We start from the raw sequence: 17,286 nt of genomic DNA, 5'->3' as shown, positions 1-17,286 counted from the left end.
AGCACTAATTCTTTTAATCATCTGAGATTTTTTTTCCAATCATTTTATTCTTAGCTCTCTCTAGAGCTTTAACACGATCAACCATTTCTTGAAATGAGAACAATTTCAAAACCAGTAAAACTCTTTTAATTTAAGGCACAAGTCTTAAACAATCAATCACATGTATCATTTTTATCCTTCATAATTAGAATCAATTCAACAATAAATATGCTTAACTTATCAAACTTACTTTCATACACATGCATGGGTAATTCCCTTGCTTCAAGCTCATATATTCGAGCTTCATCTATCCGCCTTATTCTAACTTGTCAAAGTAGTAACGAAACTACTCAATTTAATTTCTCCTCTTTGGAGAAATAAAAACCTTCTATCATATCATCTAACCATAGGTCTGTAACAACAGAACCTTCCTCAAATCCATCCTTGAACTCGGGTGCTCTTAACTTTTCAACTAATTCGATACATTCATTTTATGAGTTAAAAAAAATATAAATTGAAAATTCATCAGAATATTCTTCAACATGGTTAAGACATTCCCTAAGTTTATACAGGCACTTCCTGAGGTTTTTCGCTCTTCTCCCTGCCTGGCCAGGGCAGGTGAATGCTATTACCTTCAGTCTATTACCTTGTGCTTCACTCTGGAAGCTCTCATGATCATACATCTAATATAACATAACATTTTAATTCTATTAGCAAGACAATACACTCCTTACACTATCAGATCAGAAATTATTCACTCTATGTTGGCATGTATACTTTTTAAAACACTTTTTACTTCGATTGATGCCTAGAATCGGCTAAACCGTAGCTCTGATACCATTAAATGTAACACCCCAACCCGTATCCGACCCGGATACGAATCCGAGGTGTCACATTGACCTTTTAAAACATATACTTGCATAAAATAGTGAGTAATTTAAAACTTTTATAACATATAAATGACTAATTTACATAAAAGACATTTTCATTATTACAAAACCAATCAGAGCATGTATATTTCACTTATTTATTTACATATAACTATTCGAAACATTTATAAAACTGTTCATAGCTTAAACAATATATTCTTTTGAAAACATGCCAACTAGAACTTTATATACTAAAATACATATTATTCTCCTCTTTTCTGATCTGACCTTTAGTAAGGAGAACTGACCTGTCTTGCTCCACCTTGCTCTTTACTCTTCTCGAAACCTACGTGTAAATCACTTACACGCTAAGTCAAAGACTCAGTGAGGCATATAAACATATAAGGTAAACGGTAACTAATAATCATACCTAAACAATTACTACTATCATTTCATACCACTCATACTTTTACATGTAACAAATATATGCATACATATATGTCATTACCATTCATATCTCTTATCTCATGTTCCTATGATCTCTTATGTCCATATCATATAACATATGCCATAACCAATTGCACATATACATATCATGTCATGTAAACTATATATATATACTATCATTGATTTCTTTCATCATATGGTCTTATAAGTTATCATTTGTACAATCAATATCACACATGAAATTCCACAAGGAAACAAACATATTATCATATCACTTTATTAATATTATCTATTTAATAGCCCATGATACACATGTGAGAACTAAAGATATGCGAGTACATAGAGGTTGTGCACTAATGTTGTCACCACAGCTCATATAATTGCACCGAAGTGCCACATATAATTGCACAGGAGTGCCGCGTAGAATTGCACCGTAGTGCCATATAATAATGTCCATAAGGACCACATATCATTCCTTAAGAATCATATACATATACTAGGGATCAAGTATGTGTCTTACCAGACTTCACACATGTTCTAAAGAATACATATATATCCCGAAGGACCACATATCATTCCTTAAGAATCATATACATATGCCAAGGATCAAGTATGTGTCTCACCAGACTTCACACATGTTCCAAAGAATACATATATGTCCCGAAGGACCACATAGACCCTCGACTCTTGGCATGCCAACTATACCCCTAGCTCTCATGACAAATAACATGGGCATTATCTTTTATAACATTTTACATATTCATGTAACCATATCATATATTCATATAAGCTCATGGTTTCATTCACATATACATGTAATCACGTAGTTCATGTCAATTCTCATATGAGTTCATATTCATATAAACATAGGATTCACCCTCATGTATCACATATACTTTCTCTTTCATATGGCTCATAACATTTCTCATGTGTTCATATGACATATAAATCATTGTCATCTTATCATGTTATCACATAAACATATACTCATGCACACAAATAAATCATAACAAATACATACTTCTATGAATTCATGTTTTTCACTATTGGAAATAGACTTATCGCAAGTCTTATTTTCCATTGAACCTCATATACTAAATAATGTGCACTCACCTTAGCCTTGTTTGCTTTGAATCAATCTTAATCCTTAGATTGTTCCGGAACAAGCTTTATTCTATATCTACATCATAATAATACATTGATACATATAAGTATACTAATTGATATCTTCTAAATTGTCACTTCTTAGGCTAAAAGAAAAACCCATTTCATCTTTTAATGAAGGTATGCATCGATGCACTGCACAGTGTATCGATGCATTCCCTATCGGTGCATCGATGCACTACCTGTGCATTGGTGCATAAAATACATTCGATGTTTGTTTATTACTGGGATGCATCGATGCATGCCTTATGCATCGATGCACCAATTGCATTCGATGTTTTTAGATTAAAAGAGTGCATCGATGAACAACATGTGCATCGATACACCTTCAAACAATTTCTGGGTTTTAACCTTGATGCATCGTTGCACTATGAATATGCATCGATGCACTCTGCCCAGAATCCTCGTTTTGAACCCGAAAATTCATTCTTTTTGGATTAAATCCTTCATATTTCAACCCTTTTCATATTCCTAACTTACATATACATACTTAAACTCATTAATATTCATTTATCTCATCTTTAACCTTAATATCCTCTCCTCTTTAGGAATTTCAAGAATCATACCCTATTTTCCACATGTTTTAAATCCAATTCTAATACTTAATACTTCTTAATTAAGCTGATGACAAGTAAAATTTAGCTTCAAGTTTAACTTATCAACTCCATTCTGGAAATTCACTCAAGAACTCCAAATCTTTAATCTTCCCTAACTCATTTATCTTTTGATCTTAATATAACTTAAGCTTTCCTTAAGCTTAAGTATCACCTAAGAATCATAACCCAACTTTTAATTCAACAAATAACCAACTAATTAAGAAACTCACCTTTGAGCTGGAGCTTCACGCACAAAGAAGAAAGGAGGAGAAGAGAATTCTGGAAACATTATTTTTGGTTTCCTACACTCCCACGTGTAAAAATATATATCCCCACTATCACATTTTTAATTCCTTAAATGATCAAATGACCATTTTACCCTTTAGTTCCTTTAATAATTACAAACAACTTTTAGGAAATACTTCCAAATAAATCATTGAACTAATCCATTCTTCTACTTTAGTCACCAAATTCTGAAACTTTACAATTTGGTCACTAACCCATAGTTTGGGATGTTACACAAAGTTTAATGAGCAAATTGGAAAAATTGAAAATTCAGTGAGTAAAATAGAAGAGAGAGTAAAGTCCAATGAGAAACAATGTAATTTACTCTTATTTTAAATGTATAAGGACTAGAATAAAAATGTTATATGGAATAGATACTTGTAGTGGACTTTAACCAAATAATTTATAATATGAGTACACATTTATAAATAAAAGACTTAAATATACAAAAGGTGTCAAACCAATGCTCGTTTTTCCAGTTTAGTGACTAATATTTTTTTCGTTCCAGTTGGTGCCTAACGTTTCATTTCGTTACTCAAAATGGGTCCAGCCGTGACGGGCCGTTAAGTTTGATTAACCCATTAAAAATGCCAGCTGACATATTTTTTAGGGTAAAATATATAAATAATCTCCAAACTTTTAAGGCGTTGCATTTTGGTCACCCCGTTAAACTCCTCATTCTTCTTCTTCTTCTTCTTCCATCATTTCCCGACAGTGGCCTGCACCACAACCACCAAAATGTTCCCCACTGTCCCTCGACCAAAACCCCTCTGGTTATTCACAGTAAACCGCCGCCGATCGTCGTGGGTGGCCCTTTGAAGCTCTGTCGAAAATCTAAAAACCTACCATTGATATTCTTCACGATTTTGGCTACCATAGGCATCCATAGGTCGCCACCAACGTGACTGTCGTCCACCCACGACCAAAACCCAACCACCCTTGCATCGTGAATCGTTGATTTTTGCCACGGAGAACGACTTAAAGCTTCATTGAAAAAAAACTACACCATCGTCGTTATTTTCGCGATTTTCACGCCAATCTCGGGCTCCGTTCACCTCACTGCCATATGGTTCCCCACTTTGTTCTGACCAAAACCCAGCCAGTATTGTTCCCTCCCATCGTTGTTTCCTTCGTCTGGCGTCGGGGTAAGCTCCGATTACTTTATATTTAATTTTTGGGGTGACCAAAATGCAACGCCCTAAAAGTTTGAGGATTATTTATATATTTCACCCTAAAAAAATATGTCAGCTGACATTTTTATGATTTAACGGCCAAACTTAACAACCCCTCACAGCTGGACTCATTTTGAGTAACGGAATGAAACGTTAGGCACCAAATTAGAACGAAAAAAAACGTTAGGCGCTAAACTGGAAAAGCGGGCATAGACTGGGCACCTTTTGTATATTTAATTTGGGATCTAGGTATTTGCTACAGTGCATGGAACTCGTCACTTCGAGGTGACGAATTTCAATAGAAAACTTTTTTTTTAAACTTTTTTTTTCAAACTTTTAATCCCGATGTAATACAAATTAATAAAAAATATTTTATTAGAACTCGTCGCCTCGAAGTGATGAATTTAAATAAAAAATAGTATTTGGGTGAACTCGTCATCTCGACATGACAAGTTCGTTAAACACTGTAACATATGTCGTATATCCCAAATTAAAAGACCATGTGCCCTAGAAGCTTTTTTTCTCTAAGTGCGGTATTAGGCCATACATTTTATTGCTTTAAAGTCCATAACAAATGGACTATAATGTACAAATATCTCATCTGAAGTCATCATCTTTGTGCATGCATATCCTCCATCGATAATACAAACATTCATCGAGTTTGACCACAAAATCATTAACTTCAGCATTTTCCACTTGTTTTCTTTTTGCCAACTTGTTATCTTTCTTCTTAAATTCTCGAATATGATCAATCTTTCTACTGAGTTTCTCTAAAATGATCAATTAAGATTCGTTTGACACGTAACTTGGCCAGTGGTGCACTATTTTTTATCATCTTTAGATGAGTATTCTTAACGAAGAAAGGTTTTCGGGCTTGTCTCTTCAACCTCTTTCTTTTCTTTAGCTTGGTTCATCCAAAGATAATCCAAATCTCTTCACTCTTGTTGAATGTTTATATATATGTATATATATTCCATTTAATTTTAACAAATTCAATTTTTTTAGGTACTTCAACCCCCAACGTTTCATTTTAAGTCTAAATAATTTCAACAAACAGTTAACATCTAAAACTGACTCAATAAAATAAGCTGACAAAGATATTAACATGATATGTTCATATGATAAAAACAAGTTCGGATGTGATAATATTCCACAATTTTTTTTCTTAAATATAATAATAGAATAATTTCTTATTATATTAATAACAATATGACATCAATTTAAACACAATATTGAAAAAATTGCTATCAGAAAGACTTGAACCCAACACGCACAAAGGGAATTGCATTGCTCAAGTCACCAAACCAAGCTATTTGACATCATCTAACTTGAAATCTTTTTAAACACTTAATTAATCTTCAAAAGCAACAAAATTCCATTCTCGTGTTGCCTTCATAACACAACACTTCAAATCAAATTCATTTAATATGGGAATTAAGTTTTAGTTATTTACTGTTGAGCAAGGAGCATACCTGCACTTCGAGTAATGCGATTTTGTATCTGTTTGCTAAAAGGACTGGGTTATTTGGCTCTTTCTGCTTTCAGTTCCTTCTATCATCCCACCACTAGAAGAGAGGATACAAATATATACACAAACACTTCAAGAATTAAGCGCAAAGGTAACTCGACGCCATTCCCGGCATTCACTACTAACAATTTAACTACACTTGATGTTCCCTTCCATTTGCTATATTACGACATACTTGGACTATATTAAACACGATCAAAATAGTAATATTCAATTTAAACATGACTGAACATTTAAACATTTTCACCTCTTCAGTCTAACATGATATCCAATTGGTTACTTACAACATCCAAATAAGTTAGCAGAACAAGAGCTCAAAGCAAAGCATAATTATCGGAATATTTCCAATCCAAAATTACATTATTGCAAATAACAGTCTTTCATATAGGCTAAAACAGTACGAGTTTGATCTTTTATTCTGTTTAAAAGAACGCCTTAACTAAATGTAAAACCAACACAAACTTGCATTAAAGTCAGCAGATAAAAAGGGGTTTACGTGGTATTGACTGAATATTACTTATTTTTTCTAACCCTTTGTTTTTAGTTTCAGCATGAACCAAGTGAAGCCTCACTTTGGGTCGGTGAAGAAGCTGTTGATACCGGGCATGATTTCAGGTGCCTTGTTGCGGACATATTTCCTTAAGAAATGTTCAGTATATTTTTCTCCCTCGGCAAAGTTCTCCAAAACCCCAGCAGCCCTGTTCTCCTTGTTTACCCTGAAAACGAATATATTTTCAACACTTCAATTGATTCTCACAATCTTCATTAAATACCAAATAAGACTTCACGTTTTGGCTATGTAACTTTCTATTATTAATTCAATTATTAAAAAAATAGAATGCAAAATAACTTCTATTTTTCTACTCATTTGGATTGACCCAGACATGGAATAGTAGCAAGGGCGAGCTGGAAGTACACTGTGTTAGTTTATGGCCCGGATTTGCTTGCTAACATGCAAATCCCTGGTAACCAGATTGACCGGTTGAATAGAAAATCAATTTGTTATATATCATCCAATCGATCATTGTATAAATTGACTATGAATATCAATTATGTCTCTTGTTCGTTTTGTTCAAAGCAGGAAGAAACAGTTCAGCATCTTTTCATCTCGTGCTCGGTTGCAGGGGACCTATGGAGAAGTTTTTTGAGGTTATGGGAAATCTCGTCAGTCTTGCCTATTATGGAAGGCTAGAAACTCGTGGTTTTTGATAATGGAAACTGGACAGTTCTACTCTTTTCTTCATTTGCAGATTTAGATTGGCTAAATAGTTTCTGGCTAAGCACCCGAATGTCATTATTCAGGTAGATTCCCTTGTGGGGGACCCTACTCTTGCAGACAAGCTTCAAAATACGGTCCCCAAAAGGATGAAAGTTCAGGGTTGGCTTCCTCCACCATTACATTTTTTTAAAGTTAATGTTGATGGGGCAGTCAGTGGGGACGGGCTGTTGGGGGGAATTGGGGGCATTTTAAGAGATTCGAAAAGTAAAATTCTAGGGTCTTTTTCGAATGCTGTTGGTCCAGGTCCTCCCCCACTCGCTGAACTGAAAGCCATTGAGAAAGGCATTGATTTTTTTCTCTCGTCGGAGTGGGCGATGAAGGGAAGGTTAATAATAGAGAGTGATTGTAAATCAGCAGTGGATTGGATTTTGCTGCCGTCTTCATTTCCTCCTTTTTTTAGTTCGATGATTGAGAAAATTGTTTCCCTAGTCTCGGATAGGGAGATTATTGTTAGACACATCCCGAGGAGCTGCAGTTGTGAGGCTGATACTCTGGCTAAACAGGGGATTGGATGATTAATTTTGTTGCTTTAGAGGTTTTTCAGTAGGTTTTTGGTGGCCTATTGATGTTTTGGGGCTGAGATAGTTTTGTTGTTTAAGGGTTGTCAGGTCTTTTGGTGTTTTTCATTTTCGGTTTTTGTAATACTTAAGGTTCTGTTAAGTATGTCTTCTGGTTGTATCTTATGTACTTTGCCTATGATTAATAAAATCCTAAGGCACTCTTTTCCTCCTTCCGCTGATTAAGGAGCTTTCCTAAAATCTCCATTAATCAAGAAGGGGGTTTTTAATGAGGCCTGAAATTCTTATAAAAAAAATATGTGCTTATATTTAATACTTTCATATTCAATTTTCTTTTCTAATACAAGATTTCATCTGTTAGACCTCTAATCAAGTTTTTAAACATTGTCCCTGATTTAAGTGAGGGCCATGACCATGTATTAACCAAGCTAAATTTTCCCGGGGTTGCCGAGGAAGGTTGGGTACAAGATTCAGATTTTAGATTTGGATTTTCGAAGGTATAAAATCATTAATCTCAACTTCACGACTAGATAAGCATCTAACAAATATTCATAAATGGAAAAAAATAATAACCACAAATGTATATTTCTGAAAAATAAAAGAAAATCCCTATAAAAAAGACAAGATTATCTTAAATATAAATATTTTATAATAAAATCGTAAATATTTCAAAATATGAGGAGAAAGAGGGAGAGAGACCTGACTTCAGGGTTGATGCAGATATTACGCACCAACTGAAAACCGCAGATGCCCACAGCAACACCCACGGCCGCGAACAGCGGATACACCTGCAAAGTACACCAAACCACCGTTTATTAAGTATTTTCTTCTTGTTAATTCATCAGATCTGAAAATTTACAACAATCTAAAAAAGAAAAGAGAGAAAAAAAGTGTGACTGATATCAATACTAAGGAATTGAGTTTACCTCAGGCCTCAACCATCGGTTTGCCATTGAGCGCACAGCAGGTAACAAAATCAAAGCGATGGATAAGCCAAAAAGAGAAGACTGAGTGAGAGAGAGCGCTTTGAAATGGAAGGAAAATGAGGAGAATTGACTACTTTTAGAAAAATTTCAAGGAAAGCTCCCGTGGGCTCCATGAAACCTGAGCAGTTGGATAAGACCCATGAAACCTGAGCCGTTGGATAAAGTGTAGGCTTTAAAATTTGGCTTAAATGCACTTGCACCTTAAACTGCTTGCTTTTAAAGTATTTTTTTCGGGTGTTTTGTTCTCATTTGTCTTAAATTATTAACTCCGTTAAAAAAGATGTAGATAAATTAATATTAAGTCACTCAATTATTCTTATAGTTTAATTTTGGTCACCCAAATATTTTTATCTACTAATATTTTTTTACAAAATCATCACTAAACTATATTTTGTCTCACGGCACCGGCGACCGTTCTCCAGCAAAAACTAATTGATAAATGAACCCATATTGTTGTTGTTATTGTTGAGACTAAACAAAATCATTTGTTGTTGATTTTACAGCGACAAACAAAGCATTAATTGAGGGAAGTAAATCGGTTACTGGGATGCATCAAAAGCAAAAGAAAAATCAGTCTCGAAGATGCCAACGAAGCATTAGGAGACGGTAAAAAAAATATTAAATAAGGAAAATTAGAAGACGATTTGTCAACCATTAAAGCAAATGATCGAACAGGTTCCTAACGTTGTTGAGAGTTACGAATTTTTTTGTGAGATCTTTGTGAGATGGAAGCTTCATCAAAGCATGGCTCAGTAGCTTCCCATCTTTCTATCGAACCCAAAATCAAGCCTCTTCCCTTTATCAATCTCCCAATCTTGCCCGCTTCCCATCTTCTATGTTTCATCACCAACTATTTTTTTACAACCATTGATAATTACTTCAATAAACCACTGAAGAATATCTCGCTCTTTCTATCCAAATAAAAAATTTCAACAAAGATCCAAAGCCAAAATTGTTGAAAGTCTTTATTCGATGCCCACCGAATAACATTAGTCAACAATAGGGACACCGAATGGCAACGGTCAAAGGAGCTGAAAATGTTGAATTTTATGGCATGGTAAAATTGCTAAATTAATCCCTATACTTTAGGGTATTTATAAGATTAGTCCTTAAGCTTCAACTATAAATACCCTAACCCATTTAGCTTCAAAACCATCCCAAATCATTCTAGCTTTCTCCAAATACTAGAGAATTTAGAGAGTTTCTTGAGAGTTGTTTTCTCCTTTTTTTATCAAGAGATAATTGTCATTGTTTTCTCCTTGTTTGATAAAGAGAAGTTGTAATTCCTATTTTCTCATAGTGAAATTCTTCTACCTTTGCCCGTGGTTTTTACCCTATATTATTTAGGGTTTTTCCACTTAAAATTTGTGTCTTCTTTATCTTCATTTTTTATTTTCTCAAATTATCAATTGCGATTTTGCTCTATCCGATAGCCGTATTCCGCACAATTGGTATCAAGAGTCAAATTTGAGTGTGTAATATCTACTTATTGTCTTTGTGGTTGCCACCAAAAGGTGGATCCTCCAACATAGGAAAGTAAGAATGTACTACACATTCTTTGAAGGTTTCAGAGAACTATTTATGATAGTGAAATAGTGTGAGCTATCCGTAATAGAAGCTATGGCAACGAAATTTGATATTGAAAAATTCAATAGGAGAAATTTCTCATTGTGAAAATTAAAGATGAAGGTCATCCTGAGGAGATGAAGTATTGTCAAGCATTGAGGAGAAGAAGACATCTAAGGAGATATGGGATAAAAAAATCCAGAAAATGCAAATTTTTGGGGTATGCTAATGGAGTTAAGGGGTATCGCTTGTGAGATCCCACTGCCCACAAAGTGATCATTAGCATGAATGTTATCTTTATAGAAGATAATCTACAAAGAAAAGAATAAGATAGTAGCGCTGAAAAGTCAGAGACAACACAGATACATATGGAAAAGGAGTTTGAACAAGGAGATTCTTCTGAAGCAGAGCCAGCACATGATGAACAAGAATCAGGGAGTTCTGAAGCTCCAACAACTCGTCAATCAGATCGTGTGAGAAGACGTCCCAATTGGCACTCAAATTATGTTATAGAAGGAAATATTGCATACTGCCTTTTAACAGAGGACGATGAGCCATCAACATTCCACGAGGCAATAAACAGCTCAGATGCTTCACTATGGATGATGGCGATGCAAGAAGAAATTGAAGCACTTCATAAAAATAATACATGGGACCTTGTGTCACTACCACAAGGAAGGAAGCCGATTGGTAACAAATGGGTCTTCAAAATCAAGCGAAATGGTAACGATCAAGTTGAGAGGTATCGTGCAAGACTGATGGTGAAATGATATGCTAAAAAATAAGGTATAAATTTCAATTAAATCTTTTCTCCTGTGGTTAGACTAACAACAATTCAAGTAGTCTTGGCAATGTGTGCTACATTGAACTTACATCTAGAGCAGCTAGATGTTAAAACAACTTTTCTTCATGAAAATCTTGAAGAAGATATTTACATGCTCCAGCCTGAAGGTTTTGAAAAAGAAGAAAAGAAGAACTTGGTTTGCATGTTGAACAAATCTCTGTACGGTCTAAAGCAGGCACCGATGTGTTGGTATAAGAGATTTGATTCCTTCATTATGTGTCTTGGATACACCAAACTTAATGCAGACCCTTGTGCTTATTTCAAGAGGTTTGATGATAACGATTTTGTTATATTGATGTTGTATGTGGATGACATGTTGTTTGCAGGACCCAACAAATATCATATTGAAGAATTGAAGGCACAACTAGCTAGGGAATTTGAAATGAAGGACTTGGGATCAGCAAACAAGATTCTAGGGATGCAAATTCACCGAGACATGAGTAATATGAAGATTTGGCTTTCACAAAAGAATTACTTGAAGAAGATCTTGTCAAGATTCAACATGCAAGATTGTAAGCCAATTTCTACCCCTCTTCCAATTAACTTCAAATTATCCTCCAGTATGAGTCGTATCAGTGAAGAAGAGATGATGAATATGTCTCGAGTACCGTATGCATCAGCAGTGAGAAGTTTAATGTTCGCTATGATATGCACAGGACCAGACATTGCACAAGCAGTGGGAATGGTTAGTCGGTACATGGCGAATCCAGGCAAAGAGCATTGGAATACAACAAAGAGGTACAAGGAGAAAGAATGGTGTGAAGATATGATTGTTCCAATTAAATCTTCAAGTGGGAGATTGTTGAAAATCTTCATTCGATGCCTACCGAATAACATTAATCAACAATAGGGGGCACCGAATGGCAATGGCCAAAGGAGCTGAAATTGTTGAATTTTATGGAATGGTAAAATTGCTAAATTAGTCCCTATACTTTAGAATATTTTTAAGATTAGTCCTTAAGCTTCAACTATAAATACCCTAACCCATTTAGCTTCAAAACCATCCCAAATCATTCTAGCTTTCTCCGAATACTAGAGAATTTAGAGTGTTTCTTGATAGTTGTTTTCTCATTTTTTATCAAGAGAGAATTATCATTGTTTTCTCCTTGTTAGATAGAGAGAAGTTGTAATTCCTATTTTCTCATAGTGAAATTCTTCTATCTTTGCCCGTGGTTTTTACCCTATATTATTTAGGGGTTTTCCACAAAATTTGTTTCTTCTTTATCTTCATTTTTATCTTCTCAAATTATCAATTGCGATTTTGTTCTATCTGATAGTCTTATTCCGCAACAAAAATTATAAATTACAGATGTTATCAGGTAGGAAGACTATTATTCTCAAGACAATCCCTTATAAATTATAGTTCATCGTGAAAATAGCACTTCAATGACTTCCTTCCTTTCTTCTTTCTCTCGGTGACGATTGGACTTATATGCATGTTAGATTTGTTTCCATTAAGCTCGATCAATGGTTAAACAACATCTATGAATTTGGAAGACTATAGACCAATCTTCGTTATAACTCAAGCTTAGACTAGGGCTTTAGTCCATCCAGGAAGGTAAAGAGAGCATCATTATTACTCGATTTAGATACTTGAAATATGACTCAACTTAAATTGGGTCTCGTCTTTAGTAAACTCGAGATAAAATCAGTTTTGAATTCAACTTGAAATTCTTTTCAGATTTCAATATTAGTGTCACCACGCTTCTCGTCGGTACACCTACGATGCCACCATAAAGAAAGACCCCACTCAAATAAATAATAACAATATTTACCTTTTCGGCATCTTCTCTATACTCACTGCATGAAAGTATTAATCTATGCCCGCACAAGAAAATCTTCACATCTTGGGTTGACATAGTCCCCTTAAACTCTTCTAGATTTGGAATACCGATCCTGTTCATAGGTCCTCCAGCTAGTATTCCACTACTCACCGAGGTTTTATATAGAAGTAGGTCACCCTTGAGCCCATCCTTTTTTGTTTAGCTTTTCAATCATTTCATCGACGAGACCTTGTATGTTTTTTCTCCCTTAGAGTTTGATTCTTCGATGAGCACCTTTATGATATTAAGGATCTCTTTTGCATACTTTACGAATCCCTCGAGTCAAACCATTTTTCTTTCTAAATTACCCAATGTACTTGACTCCATTTAGTAACAGAATATATAAATATAATATCACAAAGCACATCAGCATTATAGTTACAATCTTAACTTGCTGCATTAATCCTTAGGTGCATAAACATCGGCTAAACCAAAACCAACACTGATGACAAAAGGCCGAACGACATGCATCACAAGATTCGTCAGTTTTGCAGGGTCAGCAATTTAGTTGGCCTGCATTTTATAAAATGTTAGCTTCCAACATTTGAAGATACAGAACAAGACGGCAATATCAACTTTATTTAATTCTGAAGTCGTGTACTAATATTAACATCAAACCCCATTTGTATTATTTGTCGTTGTCATTTCCCTTCTTTGCTGGAGCTTCATTAGCTTTCCATTGTATTCTTTAATACATGCTTTTCAGTTTATATTTGCTTGCGTTCCAGTTTGCTTCTTGACAATGTCCAAACATAAGAAACCAAACCTAAGGCTGAAAAAAATCATTGTCACTTTCATTGTTCACTTCTATGCCTATCTAAAAACTGCAATGGCTCTCTTCATCTCAGTTTCATCCCATCTTCCCGCAAAAAAAAAAAAAAAACCAGTCTCCTGTTATGATATCTTCGTTTCCTTTCTTTTGTTAATCGCTTATGCCGAGCCACTTTCGTTCAATTTCACCGGTTTCAGTCCCAACATGGGAAGCATTCACTTTGAAGGCGATACTTTCTCATCGCAAGATGTTCTACAACTCACCAAGAACGATGCTATCAACAATCTCACCGGTAGCGTTGGACGTGCCTCGTATAATCAACCGATGCGCCTTTGGGATGCTAGTAATGGAAAGCTAACAGATTTCACTACCCGTTTCTCCTTCGTATTACAAGCTATCAATCTTAGTTTCTATGGTGATGGAATATCCTTCTTCATCGCACCTTTCGACTTTGAAATCCCTCCCGACTCCAGTGACGGGTACCTCGCCATGTTCAATCCTAACGAAAACTCGAACTCCTCCTGCAATAATGTTGTTGCAGTGGAGTTTGATAGCTTCGAAAACAAATGGGATCCGGATGATAATCATGTTGGCATCAACATCAACTCCATCGTCTCAGTGAAAACCGTGACATGGAACAGTAGCATTAAGGATGGAAGAGTAGCAAATGCATGGGTGAGTTACAACTCAACCACAAAATATCTCAGTGTTTTTCTAACCTATGCTGCTGAATGCTGATCCAATCTACAGTGGGAATTCAAGCCTTGCATACACTGTTGATTTGAGGGATGTTTTGCCAGAATGGGTTAGAATAGGTTTCTCAGCATCTACTGGGCATCAAGTTGAGATTCATAACATTCTTTCTTGGAGTTTCGAGTCAACCTTGGGAACAAGTAGGAAAAAGAACTTTGGATTGATTGTTGGTTTGGGTGATGGTTTTGGTGTGGTGGCTTGTGCGTTAGGTTTGTTCATCATCATGATGTGGAGAGTAATGGCGCAGTCGAAGGATAGTGAGGCCATGATGTCACCGGGCCCGGTCCTGATATTTTAAGAGCCTTAGGTCAGGACGTGATGACAAAAAGATAAGTGGAGGCCCATACCTGATTTCCCTTCCAATCATTAAAATGGGGCCTACTACATTACTATGTTTTCGAGTGTTTGAAATAAAAAAATGATGTTTAAAAATATTTTTTTAATTATTAAACTTAAAAATATTTTTAAGAATGAGCCCTTTATATTGTGTTTGTGAACACCGAACGTTACACGCGTAATGTAAAAGACAAAAGTAGTCAATATCACAGTTTACTATAAATATCACATTTTACTATAAAAATCAAGGACATACCATGTTTTCGAGTATTTGAAATAAAACAAATGATGTTTAAAAATATTTTTTTAATTATTAAACTTAAAAATATTTTCAAGAATGAGCCCTCTAAACCTGGGCCCTAGGCGGTCGCCCTCCTCGCCTATGCTCAAGGCCGGCCTTGGATGTCACCATTGATGATGAGTTCGAGAAGGGGACCGGGCGAAAGAGGTTCAACTATAATGAACTGTGTCGTGCGACGAATAGTTTCGCCGAAGAAGGAAAGCTTGGAGAGGGAGGATTCGGAGGAGTCTACAAAGGGTTATTAAGTGACTCCAACACGGGAGTGGCGGTAAAGAGGGTTTCGAGGGGATCAAAGCAGGGGGAAAAGGAGTATATATCAGAGGTGAAGATTATTAGCCGTTTGAGACATAGGAATTTGGTTCAACTACTTGGTTGGTGCCATGAGAAAGGTGAACTCCTTGTCTACGAATTCTTGCCTAATGAAAGCCTTGATTCTCACCTTTTCGACGGTAAAATCATGTTAACTTGGATTGTAAGGCACAAAATGGCACTCGGTTTGCCTCAGCCTTGTTGTATCTTCATGAAGAGTGGGAACAATGTGTGGTTCATAGAGACAAAGTCTAGAAATGTTATGTTGGATTCAAACTTCAACGCAAAGCTTGGAGATTTTGGTCTTGCAAGACTTGTGGACCATGACATGGGTGCACAGACAACTGTTTTGGCCGGCACCATAGGCTACCTTGTCCCTGAATGTGTCACAACCAGCAAGGCTAGCAAGGAATCCGATGTCTATAGGTTTGGCATTGTGGTCCTCGAAATCGCATGTGGAAGAAAGCCGGTTGAACCAAAGGCTGAACCAAGCAAGGTAAGGCTGCTAGAATGGGTCTTTGACCTCTATGGAAAAGGCCAACTACTCGAAGCTGTTGACAAGAGACTAGGAAAAGTCTTTGATGAGCGACAAATTGAATGTTTGTTGATAACGGGATTACGGTGTTGCCATCCCGATTACACTCACCGCCCTTCAATAAGGCAAGTTATAAATGTCCTGAACTTTGAAGCTCCATTGCCTAGCTTGCCATCGAAGTTACCAGTTCCGATGTACTACACGCCTCTGATGAGTCTCTGCAAGTTTACCAACGCATCATCATCCACGGGTGTCACGGATTCAGAGAAATATCAAACTCAATGTTCAAGCAGTAGCGGCTCTACTCAAACAAATTCAGCAGCAGCAGCTGGTTCTGGAAAAAGTCTTAAGTTCTCATAAGCCTAGGTAGTAATATATCACCTGCAACTCTCCATTACATGTAAATATAAGCAAAGAGGTATATGAAGTATAGCTTGAACATGTGACTTTGTGTTTTGGTCCATGTTTTTTATGAAAATTTTGAGAAATAGATGTCTTGCCAAGCGTATAGAATTAGGCCAGAATTTAGTTCTAATGCTTGAAAATGAACGAGCTCGGTGTCCTCTTCTTGTAGTCTGGACCAACCTCCTTTTCGCAATCAGCATTTCTTTTAAAAATCTTAACACTTTGATTTAAAAAAATTGATGTTGGTCTGGATGTTGTTCTGATTTACAGTTGGGAGAAAGAATCGACTGGTAGCAAGATCGACTTCCTATGAACACACTTAGTGACGGTCAACTAAAGGAAGTTGAGGTCATATTTGATTCTCATTGAGACAATATAATACGAGTCGGACATTTCCAGCGCTCAAAGTTGTTTTGGTGCTAACGACGATAGTCATAGTTAATCCAAATAAGGACTGAATTTCAAAGATTAACTTGGAAATATCAGTTTACCGGAGAGAAAAGTAACTTACAAGGGTTATGCCTTTTAGACTATAATTGGAATGAATCCTGAAGTAAAATCTCTTTCGATGAACAAAATGAATTGAGGCAAAGCAACGGTTAAGGCTGCTTTTCATCATGTTGGTTTCAATTATTATTTTCACTTTTTGTTATTTTTTTACTCATTTCATTTTACTTTGATTTTATTACCAAATCCCCTTTTCTTTTTACTACAGTTTCCCTCGATCAAAATCAACACAATTAGATGTTGAAAATTTTTAATTCCTTGTGTATCGATCTTTTATTTTCTATACTACATTTCAATTTATTTCATTTGAGA

At 35.7% G+C, this 17,286-nt stretch overlaps 1 protein-coding gene and 1 pseudogene across 1 annotated transcript; one reads left to right on the top strand and one right to left on the bottom strand.

Annotated features, from left to right (window-relative positions):
- Window positions 1-6,565: 6,565 nt before the first annotated feature.
- On the bottom strand, window positions 6,566-8,927 carry LOC120130555. The gene is made up of 3 exons (XM_039147773.1): window positions 8,764-8,927; window positions 8,537-8,625; window positions 6,566-6,756 (listed from the first exon to the last, which is right to left on the bottom strand). The coding sequence occupies exons 1-3, from the start codon at window positions 8,788-8,790 to the stop codon at window positions 6,609-6,611; spliced, it is 264 nt and encodes an 87-aa protein (XP_039003704.1). The 5' UTR covers window positions 8,791-8,927; the 3' UTR covers window positions 6,566-6,608.
- A 5,105-nt stretch (window positions 8,928-14,032) lies between these two features.
- Window positions 14,033-16,422, top strand: LOC120131006 (annotated as a pseudogene).
- The last annotated feature ends 864 nt before the right edge of the window (window positions 16,423-17,286 follow it).

Source organism: Hibiscus syriacus, unplaced genomic scaffold (assembly GCF_006381635.1).
Source record: "Hibiscus syriacus cultivar Baekdansim isolate YM2019G1 unplaced genomic scaffold, ASM638163v2 tig00110548_pilon, whole genome shotgun sequence".
NCBI lineage: Eukaryota > Viridiplantae > Streptophyta > Magnoliopsida > Malvales > Malvaceae > Hibiscus > Hibiscus syriacus.
Note: the sequence above shows the minus strand (reverse complement) of the source record. Positions and strands in the feature narration are given on the sequence as shown.

Coding starts and splice junctions, on each gene's coding strand:
- LOC120130555 (XM_039147773.1), bottom strand. CDS start 8,790: ATGGCAAACCGATGGTTGAGGCCTGAG. Junction 8,626..8,763: donor ACCGATGGTTGAGGCCTGAG/GTAAACTCAATT, acceptor TGTACTTTGCAG/GTGTATCCGCTGTTCGCGGC. Junction 6,757..8,536: donor TGCATCAACCCTGAAGTCAG/GTCTCTCTCCCT, acceptor ATTCGTTTTCAG/GGTAAACAAGGAGAACAGGG.